This window comes from Notolepis coatsorum (genome assembly GCF_963971535.1).
Source record: "Notolepis coatsorum genome assembly, chromosome: 4".
In the NCBI taxonomy this organism is placed as follows: domain Eukaryota; kingdom Metazoa; phylum Chordata; class Actinopteri; order Aulopiformes; family Paralepididae; genus Notolepis; species Notolepis coatsorum.
This window is the reverse complement of record NC_140168.1, coordinates 26971060-26989852: the sequence shown is the minus strand read 5'-3', so window position 1 is coordinate 26989852 and position 18793 is coordinate 26971060. Positions and strand designations below refer to the sequence as shown.

The 18793-nt window shown below is 42.9% G+C and overlaps 2 protein-coding genes across 6 annotated transcripts in view; one reads left to right on the top strand and one right to left on the bottom strand.

The window, feature by feature from the left end:
* Window positions 1-6468, top strand: part of col9a1c (collagen, type IX, alpha 1c) — a gene marked incomplete at its 3' end in the record, with an annotated part of 61272 nt that extends 54804 nt beyond the window's left edge. The window contains exons 27-31 of the mRNA XM_084311887.1: window positions 11-157; window positions 2408-2462; window positions 4174-4368; window positions 5675-5761; window positions 6263-6468. Coding sequence (XP_084168013.1) covers window positions 11-157; window positions 2408-2462; window positions 4174-4368; window positions 5675-5761; window positions 6263-6468 — 690 coding nt within the window. The remainder of the gene's footprint in view (window positions 1-10; window positions 158-2407; window positions 2463-4173; window positions 4369-5674; window positions 5762-6262) is intronic.
* Window positions 6469-10299: 3831 nt separating this feature from the next.
* Window positions 10300-18793, bottom strand: part of col22a1 (collagen, type XXII, alpha 1) — a 142989-nt gene continuing 134495 nt past the window's right edge. For all 5 annotated transcript variants that reach the window (XM_084313585.1, XM_084313586.1, XM_084313587.1 and 2 more), the window contains 8 exons: window positions 17845-17916; window positions 17196-17231; window positions 17024-17068; window positions 16240-16419; window positions 16051-16117; window positions 15711-15893; window positions 14060-14137; window positions 10300-12454 (listed from right to left, as the gene is read on the bottom strand). In XM_084313585.1, coding sequence (XP_084169711.1) covers window positions 12261-12454; window positions 14060-14137; window positions 15711-15893; window positions 16051-16117; window positions 16240-16419; window positions 17024-17068; window positions 17196-17231; window positions 17845-17916 — 855 coding nt within the window. In that variant the 3' untranslated portion in view covers window positions 10300-12260. The remainder of the gene's footprint in view (window positions 12455-14059; window positions 14138-15710; window positions 15894-16050; window positions 16118-16239; window positions 16420-17023; window positions 17069-17195; window positions 17232-17844; window positions 17917-18793) is intronic.

The window sequence follows — 18793 nt, the reverse complement described above, 5'->3', positions numbered from 1 at the left end:
TCTCCTGAAGGCTGGAGAGAAGGGCCAGCGGGGAGCCTCTGGGGCCGAGGGCAGGCCAGGGCAGCCAGGCCACGAGGGCTTGACCGGCCCCATGGGAGCACGCGGCCTGGAGGGAGAGAGTGGGATTCTCGGAGCACCAGGCCCCAGAGGTCTACCTGTAGGTGTTTTTGTTACTGTAACAGAGACACTATCATGTACCATAGTCTCATGTCTACCTGTAGGTGTTGTTGCTAACAGAGACACTATCATGTACAATAGTCTCATGTCTACCTGTGTTGTTGCTAACAGAGACACTATCATGTACCATAGTCTCATGTCTACCTGTAGGTGTTGTTGTTAACAGGAACACTATCATGTACCATAGTCTCATGTCTACCTGTAGGTGTTGTTGTTAACAGAGACACTATCATGTACCATAGTCTCATGTCTACCTGTAGGTGTTGTTGTTAACAGAGACACTATCATGTACCGTAGTCTCATGTCTACCTGTAGGTCTTGTTACTGTAACAGAGACACTATCAAGTACCGTACTGTAGGTGTTGTTGCTAACAGAGACACTATCATGTACCATAGTCTCATGTCTACCTGTAGGTGTTGTTGTTAACAGGAACACTATCATGTACCATAGTCTCATGTCTACCTGTAGGTGTTGTTGTTAACAGAGACACTATCATGTACCATAGTCTCATGTCTACCTGTAGGTGTTGTTGTTAACAGAGACACTATCATGTACCGTAGTCTCATGACTTCCTGTAGGTGTTGCTGTAACAGAGACACTATCATGTACCGTAGTCTCATGTCTACCTGTAGGTCTTGTTACTGTAACAGAGACACTATCAAGTACCGTACTGTAGTTCAAGTTCTTTAATAGTTGTCATACAGAAGTACAGAATACTTTCATACACTGTAGGTGTTGTTGCTAACAGAGACACTATCATGTACCGTAGAAACAAGAAACAATTACATACAGTAAAAGTTACTAGGGATGCTCGATATTGGCTTTTTTACCGATACCGTTATACCGATATTGTCCAACTCTTAACACTTTGATCGCCATGGTTAAATTCATAATTTACCATCCCTAGCCAGCTCTATTTGTCTATGGAGAAGTTCCCCTTCTTTGCAGGGCTATAACTTTTTCAATTTTATTGCTAAATTGACATTATTATGGCCCATTCAATGTCTTATATCTATTGTTCAGGGTGTAGCAACGTTATACTTTTTCATTCACATATTCATACTAAAATACGGTCTAAGTATGTTTTTATCGTTTTCTGCAGCTTTCTCCAGAACTTGATTTATAGCCCCAAATGCATTATATTGATGATCAAATACAGTTTGGTAGCGATCGGTGCCAGATAAAAAAATTCAACTGGAGGTACTTCTAGAAGTTACTACGTATGATCTGATGTTGACCGGATGGGCGGGGGGTCGTTTATAATTCCGTGGGCAACGTTATATCATTCATCTAGTGTGGGTCATATGATCATCAGAGCAGTTTATATCGAACACGGTAATAATAAACTTACCCCAGTCTCCTCGGGCCGTTGGGCGATCAGCTTGGAGTAGACAGTTTTCTATTATGGGATGTTGATCTAGATGAACCATTTTCAGGTTGTATAATACTATATACGTCCAAATAACGTTGTTTATTGAGTTAGGGCGAGCGATTGATTATCCAGTGTGTCGAGATGGAGTCCTGCTAACGATCGCGAGTGCCCGGACGAAATATGGGTGAGCACTTCCTGTTTGGCGCGTCACTTCCTGTTGGGCGATCTGCCGATCGGCCACCAGATGGCGCTCTTGAACCGTTAGAGGGTTGAGTGGAGCTCAGCAGTATATATCTCAGGTCCCCGGAGGAGAAATATTGATATCAAAGACGTGTTACGGCGTCTTCGGCAGAATGAGCATGGCGGGCAATGACGAATTTCGGCGTTTCCGGCGATTAAAGTGTTCATTTCCGATACCGATATCAACCGATATCACATTTTAATGCCGATATCGGCCGATAATATCGGTAGGCCGATAATATCGGACATCCCTACAAGTTACATAACACAGTAAAAAGAGGGAGGCTGGGTGGCGCAGCGGACTAAGCGCTCATCACCAACGCGAGAGACACTGGTATCGAATCCGGCTGTCAGAGTTGCCTCCGGCTTGGCCGGCCGTCATACTGGCTCAATTGGCAGAGTCAGCGGGAGGGAAGCTGGTGGGGTGGTATTCTGGTCACTAAATGAGCTTCAAATATATTGTACAGAGGGTGGTCTTCAAAAGATATTCAATTTAGTCCTAGTTCGCTTGGCAATAATGATCTCCAAGGAATCAGGAGGTAAGGAATTATTTGGAAGTAAAACTCTGTAAGCTCTTCACTTCCAGCCACATTAAAGTACAATTTGTTGTTTTACAGGGTCCCAAGGTGACTGATGTCAAGCTTCGCGAAATGTGCGCAGCCATTGTTGAAGGTAAGATGCTACGCTCTGATAACGCCTCCTACGCTGAGCTTAAGGTCAAATCTAAACCATGTTGCTTCATAGACATCATGATAATCTTACCTACCCACCTCACTATAGTCTACCCATAATACTCTGTATGATGTACAAAAGTGCTGTATATACCGCATACACATTATATATTTATATTTACCGCATATATACATATCCATGCCTCTCTTAATTTACCTGCATATACTCCTCCTATATACCTACTTATATGGGTTATATATATATATATACGGTATGAATAAATATATATATACGGTATGGTATATACAGCATTATTGTACATGCTATCATATAGTTATATGGGTTATATGCAGGTGTAGAACTCTGTATGATAGCATGTACAATAATGCTGTATATACCGTATATATATATATATATATATATATATGTATCCACCTGTCTGTACATACCTGCACATAAACAATTTACATATCTGTAGATACTATATCTATATCTGTACATATCCCTTACCTACTCTTACTAGTTACACTGCTGTATGACTTACTACCATAGTGTCTTTATACCTGTATCACTGTACATATTAATACTACAACTCTGTACAGTACATATATCTGATTAGCACTACACCCAGTAGGAGTAAATTGTATATTTTATACACAGTTTAATCCCCTGTACATTGTATATTACTATTGCACTTTACTGTTACATTTGCACTCTGGTTGGATGCCAAACTTATTTTTGTTGTACTGTACTTGATATATAATGTATTGTATGATAATAGTATAATGACAATACATATGAATCTAATCTAATCTAATCTAACCTAACCTAACCTAATGTAATCTAATATAACCTAACCTAATCTAATCTAATAGAACCTAATCGAATCGAATCAAACCTATCTAATCTAATATAACCTAATCTAATCTAATCGAACCTAATCTAATCTAATCAAACCTAATCTAATCGAATCGAATCGAATCAAACCTAATCTAATCGAACCTAATCTAATCTAATCTAATCTAATCTAATCAAACCTATCTAATCTAACCTAACCTAACCTAATCTAATCTAATCTAATCTAGGGCTGTCCCCGACTAAGGATTTGGATGGTCGACTATGATTGGCCAAAATGTGCAGTTAGTTAGCCTCTGGTATGCGTGCCATTAGCGTTAGCCACGCTTCTAGGCCTCTTTTTTTTTGGAAAGAATGATAAATCTTTTTTATTTTTATTTTTATTTTTTTAAATGTCTTAATTTATTTTTTTCAACTAAGAGGTTGGCTAGTCGACTACGGCTCCTTTCGTCCGATTAGTCAACTAATCGACAAATAGGGGTCAGCCCTAATCTAATCTAATCGAACCTAATCTAATCGAACCTAATCTAATCTAATCTAATCAAACCTATCTAATCTAACCTAACCTAATCTAATCTAATCGAACCTAATCGAATCGAATCTAATCAAACCTATCTAATCTAACCTAACCTAACCTAATCTAAACTCATCTAATCTAATCTAACCTAATCTAATCAAACCTATCTAATCTAACCTAACCTAATCTAATATAATCTAATCTAACCTAATCTAATCAAACCTATCTAACCTAATCTAATCTAATCTAATCTAATCAAACCTATCTAATCTAACCTAACCTAACATAACCTAATCTAATCTCATCTAACCTCACCTCCTTCTGTCTCTGCCTGCGTAGAACAACTAGAAGAGTTCAGACAGGAGCTGTTGAAGAGGCCGTTGCCCATCGGGGCCCCTGGTACAGCGGGTGTCGCAGGGGTCTCCGGACCCCCCGGAGCCGGTGGGGCTGTAGGGGCAGCTGGACCCCCAGGGTCGTCGGGTCTTAAGGGCCACCCTGGCTACTACGGACTCCCCGGAGCACCCGGCAAGAAAGGTACTATATTGTATATATGTATATTGATGAACACTTTGGTTTACACTTTGTTTACGTACTTTTGGCTTCCTATTTTTATACTTTATCTATTTTTATCTAGCACACTCTCAGGAGCAAAACAGAAAAAAGCATTTCATATAAAAGTATTCAGTATTTTTGTATGACAACTAATAAAGAAACTACAGCGGGATGGTAGAACATCTTAACTCTTTCACTACCACACTACAGACGGTTAACCCTTTCACTACCACACTACATACGGTTAACCGTATGTAGTGTGGTAGTGAAAGGGTTAACCTTCTGCAGTGTGGTAGTGAAAGGGTTAACTTCACCCTCCATTCCTTAAACCCAAAAAACAACGCTGATTTATTTTTGCACATAATTCTCACACATGTCAAAAAAAATAATCAAAACAGTTTTGGACACGTTCATTTAGTTTGTCCGTTTTTTAGAGTCAAGTCGTTTGGATGTGACCACCTGTGATGTACATCGGGGACATTGAGCAGTCCCCTATAAGACAAGATATTGCTATTCTTTCATCTACATCATTTCATGGAGCTGCACAGGGATTCAATGTCTCTGATGACATCACTGGTGGTCATGTACAAACTAACTTTACTCTCAATAGCTGTCAAAGTAAATGAATGTGTGCGTTTTTGGGATGTGCATGAGATTATGTGCAAAATAAATCTGCACTGTTTTTTTTTGGTGAAGTGCCCCTTTAACTTTTAGCCATTTTCAACACTCACACAGCATATCCAGTGACGTTTATGTCACAAGAAATCCTCGGGAGCTTTAAAGTGATTTTGAAATGTCTGTACCGTTTCATTTTGTGAGCTATATAACCGGCAGAATATACAGCAGCGACCATAGATAAACAGCAGCACTGAGTTATGTGCAGCCTTATCACGGAACAACAGCACTGTGATAAAGCCTTTAGAGAGAAGAAGGGTGGCTCAATCCCATTAAAGAGCCACCCATCCATAACCCTGAACAATCACAGGTTTCACAGAACCAGACTGAAGAATCAACAGTGAAGTGTCCCCCCATGCATTACCCTTTTACTACCACACTATAGAAGGTTACCCCTTTCACTAGTAGTGAAACCTTCTGTAGTGTGTTAGTAAAAGGGTTAACCTTCTGCAGTGTGGTAGTGAAAGGTTAACCTTCTGTAGTGTGGTAGTGAAAGGGTTAAGCTTGCTAATTACAAGCGTGTGGTCCTGAGGAGAACAAGCTTCACACGTGTCGTCGCTCAATCCCGGTCCGGCATGAAACTCCAATATACTGCATACGTGCCGTTCTTTAGGTGACGCCGGAGGGAAGGGAGATAAAGGAGACAAGGGAGAGGACGGCGTGGGGATCAATGGGAGTCCAGGCGAGGCGGGAGCACAAGGTAAACTGACTGTGTTTATATAACGCTTTTATACAAAACGCTTTACAACTGGTGCCTCACATTCACCCATTCACTCACACAAAGTGTCGCCCCAATAGCTAAAACAATGGTTCTCAACCCATTTGATGCTTTATATATATATATATATATATATATATATATATATATATATATATATATATATATATATATATATATATATATATATATATATATATATATATATATATATATATATAAAGCATCAAATGGCTTACAACAGACGTTTATATTCTACTATCTCATCTTGTATGATGATTTTACTATCTCATCTTATATGACCATTCTACATAATATACCATTATATATATATAATGGTCAAGATGAGATGGTAAGCTAACAAACGTCTGGCCAAGTAGCAACATGTATTACTATTAACTTTATTGGAAGGAAGATTATAATCTGATTTCATCATGTTTTTGACCGAGGGATATCTAATCATCTCGTGTTTCCAAAAAACAGGTGCATCCGGTGCCCCCGGCGTCGGAAAGGACGGCAAAGACGGTGCGCTAGGCGACGCGGGAGCCCCCGGCGTTCCGGGAGTGTCCGGTCCAAGGGGCGCCACCGGAGCCCCCGGCCTCTGTGACCCCTCGACCTGTATCAGCAGACCCCAACCCTACTATCTGCTCAGCGGCGGGAAAAAGTCGGCCAGCTACAAAAACCCATGAGACCCCCGCTGAAAAAAGAAAAGCTCCACACAACCACCACTCCACACTCCGTCTCAGCCTTCGGTGAACAAGGAATAACGAGGCTTCCCCCCCCCCCCCCCCCCCCCCCCCCCCACCGGGAGTCTGGGAGCGGCGATCTCTGCGGGAGACCTCAACTGTCTCCATCGCACAACGGAACAAAAGAGACACAAAAAAGGGAAAAACAGAGATGAGGCACACTTGTAGAATACTGTATAGATCTTTCTAAGCTTTCATCTTTTAACTTTGTGTTTGTGATTTTGTAGAGAGAGAGAGAGAGAGAGAGAGAGAGAGAGAGAGAGCTTATCCGATGGTGTGTTTTCAAAGACAGCTGCTATACCGATGCCAAAACAGATTCAACAGACCCAGAGTTCCACACGCCCAGACGAGAAATAAATCTAGCCGATTACTCTTACAGTCCTTTCTACATTTGACCGTTCCTCCTCCTGTATCTTCCGCAAAACAAATAATGCCAAACATGCTAATCATTACACAAGGTACATGTCTTGTAAATGACTCCCTCCTTCACGCACAAACTGTATACGTAGACACGGTGGGTCTACTTCCTCGACTAAGCTCACTGAAAACACCACATCTGCTTTCAGCTCCATGTACAGCCTTGTGTAGTGAAATAGCTAACTTATGTAATTTTTGAGTCAAATCATTTCCCACCAGTCATGAGCCACAGCATACTTAGAGCAGTAAAATTGTGTTTTGATTCAATTGTTTTTTAGTTTTTCTATTATAATTTTGTTGTTTTTTTTTTAAATAAGAGAAGTCTTGTTTACATTAAGATATTAGCATTAACATTCCACCACAAGTCCACATGTCAGATGAAATGTGTCCAACATGTGTACACCTGGCATCATGCAAATCCTCATTTCACATGTTAATGTTGTTTTCAATCGAACGGAATAAAGCGGTTATGTTTTGGAGATGCTGCGTGTGTATGATAATAAGACGGCTGTGTTTCCAGATTCATAGGATATATGACCGCAATTTAACCTAGCGGGGGTTTCGGTGAATTGCTTCGAGATAAATTATAATCTGAGACTGTGCAACATTTGCATAATACGGCACACAGCATCTTCCGTTCTGCCCCAGGCATTTGTCACAGCCTTCAATCCACCATCTTGGAAGTATAGATCCGCCATATGGCGGGTAGATTATGTTTTCACTGTACTGTGTTTAGGCTTATAGGAAAGTATTCTGTATATTGCAGATGCATCCAGAAGATACAGAGTGCTGTGTACTGACGAGTAGATTAGTCGTTCTGTACTTCTGGCTTTGAGTACAATTTGTTCTCCAGCCTCTGCAGTAAAGCTGTGAGAACAAAGTCCATGAAATCCATATATCAGCACCACATACTATGGCAACCGCACAGAAGGGTTGCCGTATGAACCAACGTCCCGTTGGCCAACATGGATACGGGAAGATCTCCCACTGTTGCCTGGTTACCAGCTAGAAAAGTCAACATGATCCCCATCCTCTCTGTCTGCTCACCACAAATACATTTGCTGATGGGCAAATATGACCTTTCACAAGCGGGCAAGGCTCTACCTGACATTTCCACCCCTCCCCGAAGAAGGCATCCTTCTGTTCTAGCAGATCGTGGGTCGGAGACAGTTTTGAATATTGCATAATGAATAAAATATCCGGCGACGGGTGTCGCAGGATTAACTCTACAGTGGGCGAAAAATCGAAATTGTAATCAGTGCGGGATCTGTAGTTTAATTCAATAAGACGCATATTGATTTGACAGACGGTTAAAACAAGATGGATTGTGAAAGAACAAAGTGACGACAAGTCAATATACAGTAATGGACCTGCCGTTGTCACTGATTATTATTTAAACGGTGTCATTACACAGAAGAAGTGGATACTTTGCATTCTTTCATGAACCCTTTCACTACCACACTACAGAAGGTTAACCTTTCACTACCACACTACAGACGGTTAACAGTCTGTAGTGTGGTAGTGAAAGGTTAACCTTCTGTAGTGCGGTAGTGAAAGGGTTAACCCTTTGTCGTGTTGCAGTGAAAGGGTTAACCTTCTGTATTGTCGCAGTGAAAGGGTTAACCCTTTGGTAGTGAAAGGGTTAATGCCCACTGTACAAAACGGACAAAACAAGTCTCAACTCCATATCTACCAAAACATTTAGTTAGTGTGTCATGAGTTCAGTCCTACGAGTGACAGAAAAGAGAAGCCCACGCAAAAACCAAAGGAGAAGCCTGTTCTATAAAATGGATTCCAGTCTTTATTACAATATACAGTACAATACATGTATATCTTTCCAATACTTACAAATATACCACTAATTTAGACTATCTTCGCACCAATTCATAGGGATGAGTTGAAAAGATATGGATTAGTTGTTTCAACCACTTATTGGTGGTTGAAATTTTGAATAATTTAGTTTGAATTAGTTTGAATAATCAAAGATGTAAAGTAGGCCTGTGTGGACATAGGAAACAAACCAAACAAATAAATCATAAAGATCTTAGTGGTGTGCTGAAACAAAAACGAAATAAAAAAAAGTATCCAACCTTATAATGCACGTAGTGATGAATGTAACAAGCATTGTCGTTTACAAAACCAAGGAACTACAACACTGATTTGGTTTGATTGTGCAACAATACAGTAATGAGAGCAGAGAACTAGCTTCCAGACACACCTGTATTAGATTGCATGGCACTGTCCACAGGTAGCGGGAGCAGATTGTAGCTGATTGAAACCGTTAACTACCTCCATTCACACATTCTGGACCTGAAAAAAGGATTCTGTACATATATTGTGCGGTGTACTCATAGCTGCTCTCGATCATTCTTGCTAGCATGATAAGCAATTATAATATTTTGTAAAAAAAAATGTGAACGTGTCTTTTTTCCTTTTTTTGGCACGCTAGGGAGCGTCAATTTGTCGTGGTATCTGTATTGACGTCAGTTGCAAAAATGGGCACATCGTGAATAACCTTAGGTACGGATGAGTATTTTAAACATGCCTACAAGCCTTAGACCGAGTGGTAATCACACAGGATCTGAACATTTTGTTTAAACCTGACGACATGTTGAAAATGATAATTAACGCTGCTTGTATTGCAATTTTTCTTCACATAATTTTCGAGAAGACGACAAAGAGCCCTCAGTGGTGGGCATCTAACAGGTCCCAGACCAGCAGCTCGTCTGAGGTTTAAGGGGAGGCGGTGCACTCGTCCACAGGGGGCACGACCGTATCCCAATGCAGGGAAGCAACCCTCTCTAATTTGCGGTTCCAGGGAGAGAAATGAGAAAAGCGATGTGTTCTCACCACCGCCGCCCTTCGGTTGCCCTGCTGTCGCCCTGCTGTCGCCCTGCTGTCGCCCTGCTGTCTTGTTTGTGGAACAGGAGCCAAATAAACCAGACCTGGAAGGAAGTGACACGTCTGGAGAAACTAGCCGATTCTGAGGCAAAAGGTCAATACAAAGGCTGCCAATTTTATTTTTTTATCCACTTTTTCTCCCATTTTCTATATTTTTCTCCCATCCCAATTTCGTATCATCCAATTCAACCCCCCCCTGTCACGAACGCTGTTTCTTGCCTCCCACAAGCCGGCTGCAATGTGGACTAAGTCATACATAGCACAAGTCCCCTCCGGTACTTGAGGTAACAGCAGTCGCATCTTTTCACCTGCGCAGCTCGATCTCTCAGTGGCGAGGAGTAACGCGTGGGAGGCTCACGCTGCCCCCGACACTTCCTGATTCTACTGCGCAGGCGCACCAACCGACCTGTAGGAGTCGCTGTCCACAACGCCCGATCCCCACCCATCAGTTTCCCACCCCCTAATACGGCCAATGTGTATTAGTATGAACGACCAGCTAAACTGAAAGCAATGTGGAGCGCTGGGCTCGAACAGGCGAGCCCAGCGTCTCCGCATTCGTGGCGAGCGCCTTGCCCACTACGCCACGTAGCCGCCCTAAGGCTGCCAATTTTTACGTTATTTTAAAAAGTGTTTACTGCTCCAAAAAGTCCATGCAGGAAAAACAGAATGACCAAAAGCTACCGAATTAAATATGAAAGTAAAAATGTAGCAATTATTCATTTATTTTCCCTGGACGGCTTACTTCTATCGCAAAAGTACATGCACAGATTTTTAAGCAGTAATAAACATCCGCTGGATGTGCTTAAAATAAAAACTATATTACACGAGAAATTCACCTTAACACAAACTTCATATACAGTACATGATGCTATTAGTATTCTCTTGGACGGTTCGATTTAGATGAGTGAACGGGAACAAGTCCCACTCTGAGCTAGAGACAACACTGCCAAGATTGTAATCTGCAATGTCATTAAGAGACACTTTGTGGAAAAGGGTGACATTGAATGAGAGATCAACCTTGTGGACATTTTGACAGTGCCGATTATCTGGTTCAAAACTACTCTAGAGTTTCATAACACTGCTGTGATGTCATGTGGGTCATGTGAGGAGTCCACAAGGCAACGTGCACGCATCGCTCTTCTGTGGTCACGGGCAGCCTGCTGTAACGCAGATGCCTTCTAGCCACTACCCTCCTGTCATACCACTACCCTAGGGCAATGCATCGAATGAGCACTCATATTCGAGCAAGCAGCAAATCTAAATTTAATCGGACGGAGGGATTACGATTTGCTTCTAGCAAAGGACTCAATGGACTCCGCCCACCCCTTTTTCACCTCAGAGAATTGCTACTAACGCTCAGGAAATGGCCATTTAAAAGGTGAATCAGTCTTCCCACCACTAGAAGGTGTCCACATTATGGGCCCGTTGCCTCTGACCGTGGAAGGAAAATTCTATGTGCACGTTGCACTGTGGACTCTTGGAGAAACCCTCATAACGTCAGGGCAGTCCGCCATTGAAGTAGAGTGTCTCTTGATGACATTGCAAATTGGAGGATTGGTTCACTGGTGTGTTTCCAGTTCACGTAACTACAATGAAATGTCAAAGATGACTGGGGGGGAAATAAGGATGTGAATTTTGTTTTAGGTTGGTGCAATTAGTGCTCAAAAGGCGTTCACGTCTGCACAATACAAAAGCCGGGCGGCCATCCTTAACGGCGTGTGACGAGGCTAAATAAGAACACCACCACAAGCTTAGAGACAATGAATGCACAAAGCAATTTACCGCCATCCACACATTGGTATTAAAACCCCCTCCGACTGCTCTCCCCGTTGGTATTAGAGAGCGCGCCTCACGCTGTTCCTCCCATCAATAAAAAATAAAGTAGATAATTCCCCCCGGCTGGATAATTACCAGCGGACGTCAAAGAAGCTCCCTTGCAGTGGATCAATTTGGTGATCCCCGGTTTGATGCTCCGTAGTAAATCTATGGCAAGATCCGGTACACCCGGGTGTGAACTACGTGGGAGTAACTGATGCAACTGACACAAGGCAGAGAAGAAGAAAACGTGCCGTCAAGCACAATATCAGACTCCCGTGTCCTCGCTCTCGAGGGCTGAGAGAGAATGAAGCACCAAGTAAGTTTGACTCCCCTATGGATTTTACGGGAAAAAGTGAGGGATCGCAACTCATTTCTCACTTTTCCACTTAAAATCCAAACCCACCGCCCAGCGCCTCTGTCCCCTCCGTCCCCAACTTCATACCCCAAACAAACAAAACAAATATCTGACCGGCAGCACATATTGCTTCAGCCCTCCAAACTGAGGTTATTATCAGCTTTAAAGGGAAGAGTTCTTGATTCATACTGACATGTCCAAGTTCATAAATACAGCTGGACTTCAAGCTTGTCGCGCACGTCCTTTATTTCCCCTTGACGTTTTTGGTGTGGGGTCTTGACGCCAGGCTGGCGTAGTAGGCACACTGGGTCGGGTCACACTGCCCCGTAGGACCCGCGGGCCCAGACTGACCGTGGGGACCCGGGTTCCCTGGCTCTCCCTGAGTTCCGGCTTGTCCTGGGCTTCCATCTTTACCGTAGCCGGGCAAACCGGGTGGACCTGCATGAGGGCAGACAGACACACAGGCGAATATGACGTATCACAATATCTGTTTAGGCAATTACATGTTCATACAACTGATGTTCATTGCATTGGACTTCATGGTCATGGGAAGTGTAATATAAAACCCAAACGGTCATTTTCAACTGGTATTCTTGAAATATTTCAGAAATAATATATGTATATATATGTATGTATGGCTGCATTTATATACTGTAGCACTTTTATCCAAAGCGCTTTATAATTTGTCCTCACATTTTACCCATTCACTCACACACCGACGGTGGAGGCGACCATGGAAGGTGCCAACCTGCTCATCGGGAGCAGTTAGGGGTTAAGTGTCTTGCTCAAGGACACTTCGACATGCGGGAATCGAACCGGGAACCGGGAACCTCCATATTACGAGACGACTGCTCTACCTCCCTGTCCCTCCCCTCACTGTCGCCCCCTAATACTTTTTGTACTGTGGCACTTCACCAAAAAACTATGATGATTTATTTTGCACATAATCTCACACACGTCCAAAAACTCTAAACAGTTTTGCACACATCCATTTAGTTTGACAGTTAACACTTTGAGTGCCAACGACGAGATTTCTCGTTAGTTCATACCAACCGTTGAGTGCCAGAGAGACGAGAGATCTTGTTTTTGATCGTTATTTTTTTTATTATCGATTTCCATAAATTTTTCATCAATCTAGCCTCACGTTACCAGTGGGGATCTGTCTGAACTCGAACAGGGAAAATACCGCCCCCTATCGTCTCTCCGGATGGTCAGGAAATAAGATAATTGATTTTTCAGCCCGCTTCCCTAGCGTGCATAAGTACACATATACTATCGATAATCTAGCGTTTATTTGAAAACGATTCAATTACAAAAAAATCAAAAAATTACAAAGTTTTTTGTGTATTCCAGTATATTCCAGTAAAGGGCGATTATCACAGAATCTTCTGAAATGTTCTGAAACTTTCAAGAAACAAGCGTTTTTCAAAATGGTATAAAACGGAAATGAACCGAATAAAAAACAATCCGTTTCGACAATGTTGACTGCAAACACGTCATTGATAAGCGACGGCCATATTAGACACATAGCCATAATTTAAGATATAGTTTATGCGTTCGCAAATATGAGAGCTCTATCATTGAAGTGGGTGGTGGCACGCAACAGGGTTCCCGGGCACCGGACCCGTGGCACTCAAAGTGTTAATGAGTTTGAATATGGCCACCAGTGATGTCATCAGGGACATTGAATCCTTGTGTTGTGTTATTTACAGCTCAATGAAAATATGAAGTAGCAGTCCCTATAAAACATGGTAATGCTATTTTTTCATTAGTAATTTACACACCACAAGGATTCAATGTCCCCGATGGCATCACTGGTGGTCATAATTCAAATCCATTTACTCTCAATAACTGTCAAACTAAATGAATGTGTGAAAGACTGTTTGGACATAATAAATCAGCCTTGTTTTTTGGTGAAATGCCCCTTTAACATTATCTGCTTCAGTGGAGCAACAAATTAGACACAGACCGTAAACACAATTGGCCTAATAAGAATCAATACAGAGTATCAGTAATACAGTAATACAGTAGAGTGAGTCTTACCGATGGGCCCTGAGACGCCTTTCTCTCCTCTGTCCCCGACTCCAGCTGCTCCATTTTCTCCTCGTTCTCCTCGATCACCTGCAAGGAGCAGAAAAACCGTGTGAAATTGGTCGATAAAACAACATATTAAAAAGGATTATTCTAACAGTATTTAGTATCTTAAATTATAATATATTATTTAAAAACATATGAATGAATAGTTTATTTTTCGGTCTTTGTTTACAACAAATCAAAAACACACTTGTGTGGACTTACAAAAAGAAACAAATCACAAATGTACATATTCAAAGTAAGCTCACACACAAAATCCAAACTCAATGACCGAAAAAAGGAATAGGCTGAAGCACATGCTTATTTTTGCCTATCCTTTACAAGACATTAATTACATATCTAAAAGACTCTCAAGATATCGTTAATCGTTAATAAATTGGACATTTTGTGAAATGCATTTAATCAAATGAGGTCAGATGGTCCATCCATGCCTATCATCAGATGTATGCAAGTTGAAGCTGATCAAACAAGTCAGCCTTTTTTTTATCCACTTTTTTCTCCTCTTTTTAAATTTTTCTCCCATCCCAATTTCGCTGTGCCAATTCTCCCCTCCCCTGTCTTGAATATGCATATGCCCCCCACTGGCCGGTTGTAGGGAGGATAGAAGCCTTGCATCACGTGTCCCCTCCGATACACGAGGAGGCAGCCTGTCACATCTTTTCACCTGCCAGCGCGGACTCTCATTGGCGAGGTGTAACGTGTGGGAGGCTCACGCTGCCCCCGCCATTTCCTGTCTCTGCTGTGCAGGCGTCCCCCAACCGAATTGTAGGAGTCGCTGTCCACAACATCCAGATTACCACCCATCGACTTCCACCTGCTAATTCTGCCAATTGAGTTAGTATGACGGCCGGCCATAGCCAGAAGCAACGCCGACAGCCGGATTCGAACCCGGTGTCTCTTGCGTTGGTGACGAGCGCAATGTCCGCTGCGCCACCCAGCCGCCCCCAAACAAGTCAGCCTTAAAGGAAGACTACAACATTATGGGACATTTGCTTACCATCTTCCCCAGAGTCAGAAAAGAAGAAACCCTGACATAACTAAGCGACTAGCTAGCTTAATACTCCGGGAAAAGGTGTTAGTTGGCCAACGCCTAGTCTAGCTTCTTCTCATCCATTTCCACTCATTTGTGCTAAGCTAGGCTAGCATGCAGCCGGATAGCTTTCAACTGAATGCACAGAGAGGAAACTGGTCTATCTTCTTGTCTCTCTCTTGGAGAAGACGGTAAGTGAACTTCCCATAATGTTGGCGTGTTCCCCACCCCGCCTCATTTGAGATGTTTCTTCTGTAAACCAAACTGAAGACCTATGGAACGGTATTGGAATCTATGGTAGTTGTGAGGCAGGTACAAAATAAAACAACAATAGACAAACATCAGAGGAAAATAAGTAATGCTGACGCTCATTAATAATGCTGAGGTGATCCTTATTGTCTTCTAAATGTCTTATCCTACAGATGCAGCTCTCAGGGCTCTGAGCTCTGCTCTGCTCTGCTCTGCTACTGCGGTAATCATACACCATTAACCTGGCAGTGCTGTTAACGAGGCGTTAACGATACTGCACCCTTGCAGTAGGGGTTCGATTTTTAAGAGCTGGATCTGTACCTTTAGGACCCGAGGGTCCCCGGATGCCCTCTCCTCCGTTCTGCCCAGGCATGCCAGACTCTCCAGGGGGTCCAGGTCGTCCGGAGCTACCGTCTTTACCGGGAGGACCGGGTGTTCCCGGGCGGCCCGCTGTGCTCTTCACATGGGTCGGCTGCATCTGGGCCATGAGGTAGGCCATTTTGGCTGGAGATGAATATAACATGAGTCACACACACACACACGCTTGTACAAACACACACATCATATACTGTATACATACAAAGACCCTCAAACAACTCCAATGAATCAAAGCAGCTCACAATAAACATCTTAATCAGGATCTAAAATGTTGCAGCCTCACCGTCTAATTGTTTCGAGAGCTCCTCCTGGATGAGCCGTCGCATCTGTTCCAGTCCCACTGACTCTCCCTGAGGGGGGGGGGGCAGAGATGAGAGCGTTTACTGTATATCCGCCGGGTCGAAACCGTCTCAAAATGTCATTTAACGCTATGTTTTCAATGTAATGACTCAAGAGAATGTAGCTCACTCACCCTAGGGCCTGGTTGACCAGGGTTCCCTGAAGGTCCCTGTGTCCCAGTAGGTCCCACCTCTCCTGGGGGTCCGCTCATGCCCATCATCCCCGTGTGGCCCTTCCTCCCTGGCATTCCCGGGTTGCCAGGTATCCCCGCTTCGCCGTTGTGTCCCTTGTCACCCTTGTTACCGTGGTCACCCTTGAATAGATTACGGTACTTGTCAGTAATGAACGCTCACCCTTGAATATATCTACCCATATAATGTATGATATATATACCATATAAAATATATACATTTATATATTCATATTTACCGCATATATATATACATATCTGTCTGAATATACCTGTATATGATCCTTCTATATACCTACTTATACACCTGCATATAACCCATAACTCCGTATGATAGCATGTACAATAATGCTGTATATATATCATCATCATCATCATCATCATCTTCCGTTTTACGTCCCTATTTTCCCACTACAGTGTGGCTGGACGGGCGATGACTCCACGCCACTGGGCACGGTTTTGTGCCATGTCTACATGTATCTCCAGATCCCTCATATCATTCTCCACACATCCCCTCCACATCTGCTTCGGTCTCCCTCTCGGCCTCCGCCCATCCACAATCATCTCCTCCACCCCTCTCAACATACATATATATACATATATCGTTGTACTGTCCTTGTGCTGTATAACGACAATACATTTGAATCTAATCTAATCTATATCACAGCACTTGTGGGGGAATTGCTGGATAAGGGGGGGAAGCACAGCATCTTCTCAACAAACTCACCCTCTCTCCTTTGACGCCGCGGTCGCCGATCCTTCCCGGCATCCCCTGTACAACGCAGACACAGCAGGGTGAGCGACATCGGAGTAAGGACTCCAATATGATGAACGATGGCTTCATGAACCACTAATGTTTTATTAAATATGAATGTGTTTTTTAACAAGCAGCGCCGTACCTGTTTTCCCTCTGGGCCAATGGGACCGTGTGGACCCTGGACACAGGAAGAGAGGTTAAGATACGGGTCTGAAATCCAATTAACTCAAAATCGGAAACACTTTCATTTAGACATTTTTGAATCCACTTATAACATTATCCACTTAATATTACAACTCTGTACATACATCTGATTAGATAGCACTACACTCAGTAGTACTAATTTATATATTTTATAAAGGAATCAATATATCTTATATTACTATTGCACTTTACTGTTCCATTTGCACTCTGGTTGGATGCCAAACTTCTTTTCGTTGTACTGTACGTTGTGCTGCATTAATGACAATACATTTGACTCTAGTCCAGTGGTTCCCAAACCTCTCCTCGACGCACCCCAGCCGTTCCATGTATTTGTTAAATTCCACCAGCACCACCTGATTCAACTAATAAAGGGCTTGTTAAGTTGAATCAGGTGTGCTGGTGGTGGAATTTAACAAATACATGGAACGGCTGAGGTGCTTCGAGGAGAGGATTGGAAAGCACTGCGTCTAGTCTAATCTAATCTAATCTAATCTAGTATATAATATCACCATATACGAGATGCAGGACTTCCGCAGGACACTCTGCTGCCGACAGTAAACTCAAAAGGAAGAAAGTCCCCCACTCACCGCAGGTCCCTTGGGGCCACTGAATCCCGGTAATCCAGGGTTTCCCGGCTCCCCTTTGTTTCCCGTTAAACCCTGTATTAGAAGGGAGAACATGGGTGCGTGTCACATGGCGCGCACATGGCAGGGGTGTAACTGTACTCCAAGTCTAGAGAGCCTCACACTCATTACGGGGGATCGAGGAAGATTAACGTTCAGCCTGAGGTGCCTGATGAAAAAATCTCATAAAAGATCTTGCGGTAGGACGTACCAGCTGTGGCGGATTAATATTCATATTTACAAGAGACAGGCATGGGATAAATGTCAAGCTGGCAGCGCCTGCCGCAGGGATTTACTATTTGCAGACGTTTCGTTGTACATGTACTGTACTGTGGGCCTTGTTGAATGAATTAATTAATGCAATGGAACAGATTGCAGAATGGGTACAATACAGTACGGCTCAATACACACAATTGTTAAGGGGATGCAGACCAGAGAAAGACGTTTGTCTTGTTTACATCAGGGTCCCCCATTTTCAATTCATAGTGTCCTCTTTTGTTCCTCAGGCCTTAAGATGTTAAAGTACCTGCACGCCTCTTAATGCCACTATATACAACAAGTTAGTTCCAACCAAGTCATTTGATTGGACAAGAGGCATTCCATGAGTGCTGATATTCAGTATAACAGCACGGGGACTTTTAACTATTATGTATCACTCCGCCACACAGGTGTTCTATTAATAACCGTTAATTTACCCCCAAGCCCAGACACTAGTTCCAGCTGGTGTTGAGAGGGAGGAGGGAACCACGGGGGCACGTTTCCCCAGTTATTTTGAAACGTCTTTGGTAACTTCTAGAAGACGACAGAAAAGCAGCCTTCGGTTGAGAAGAAAGGTCAAACGAATTTGATCGTCCAGCGGTAACGTGTGTGTAGACCTGTACAAAGCAGCAAACTGTGCAGGAAAATGGTTGTG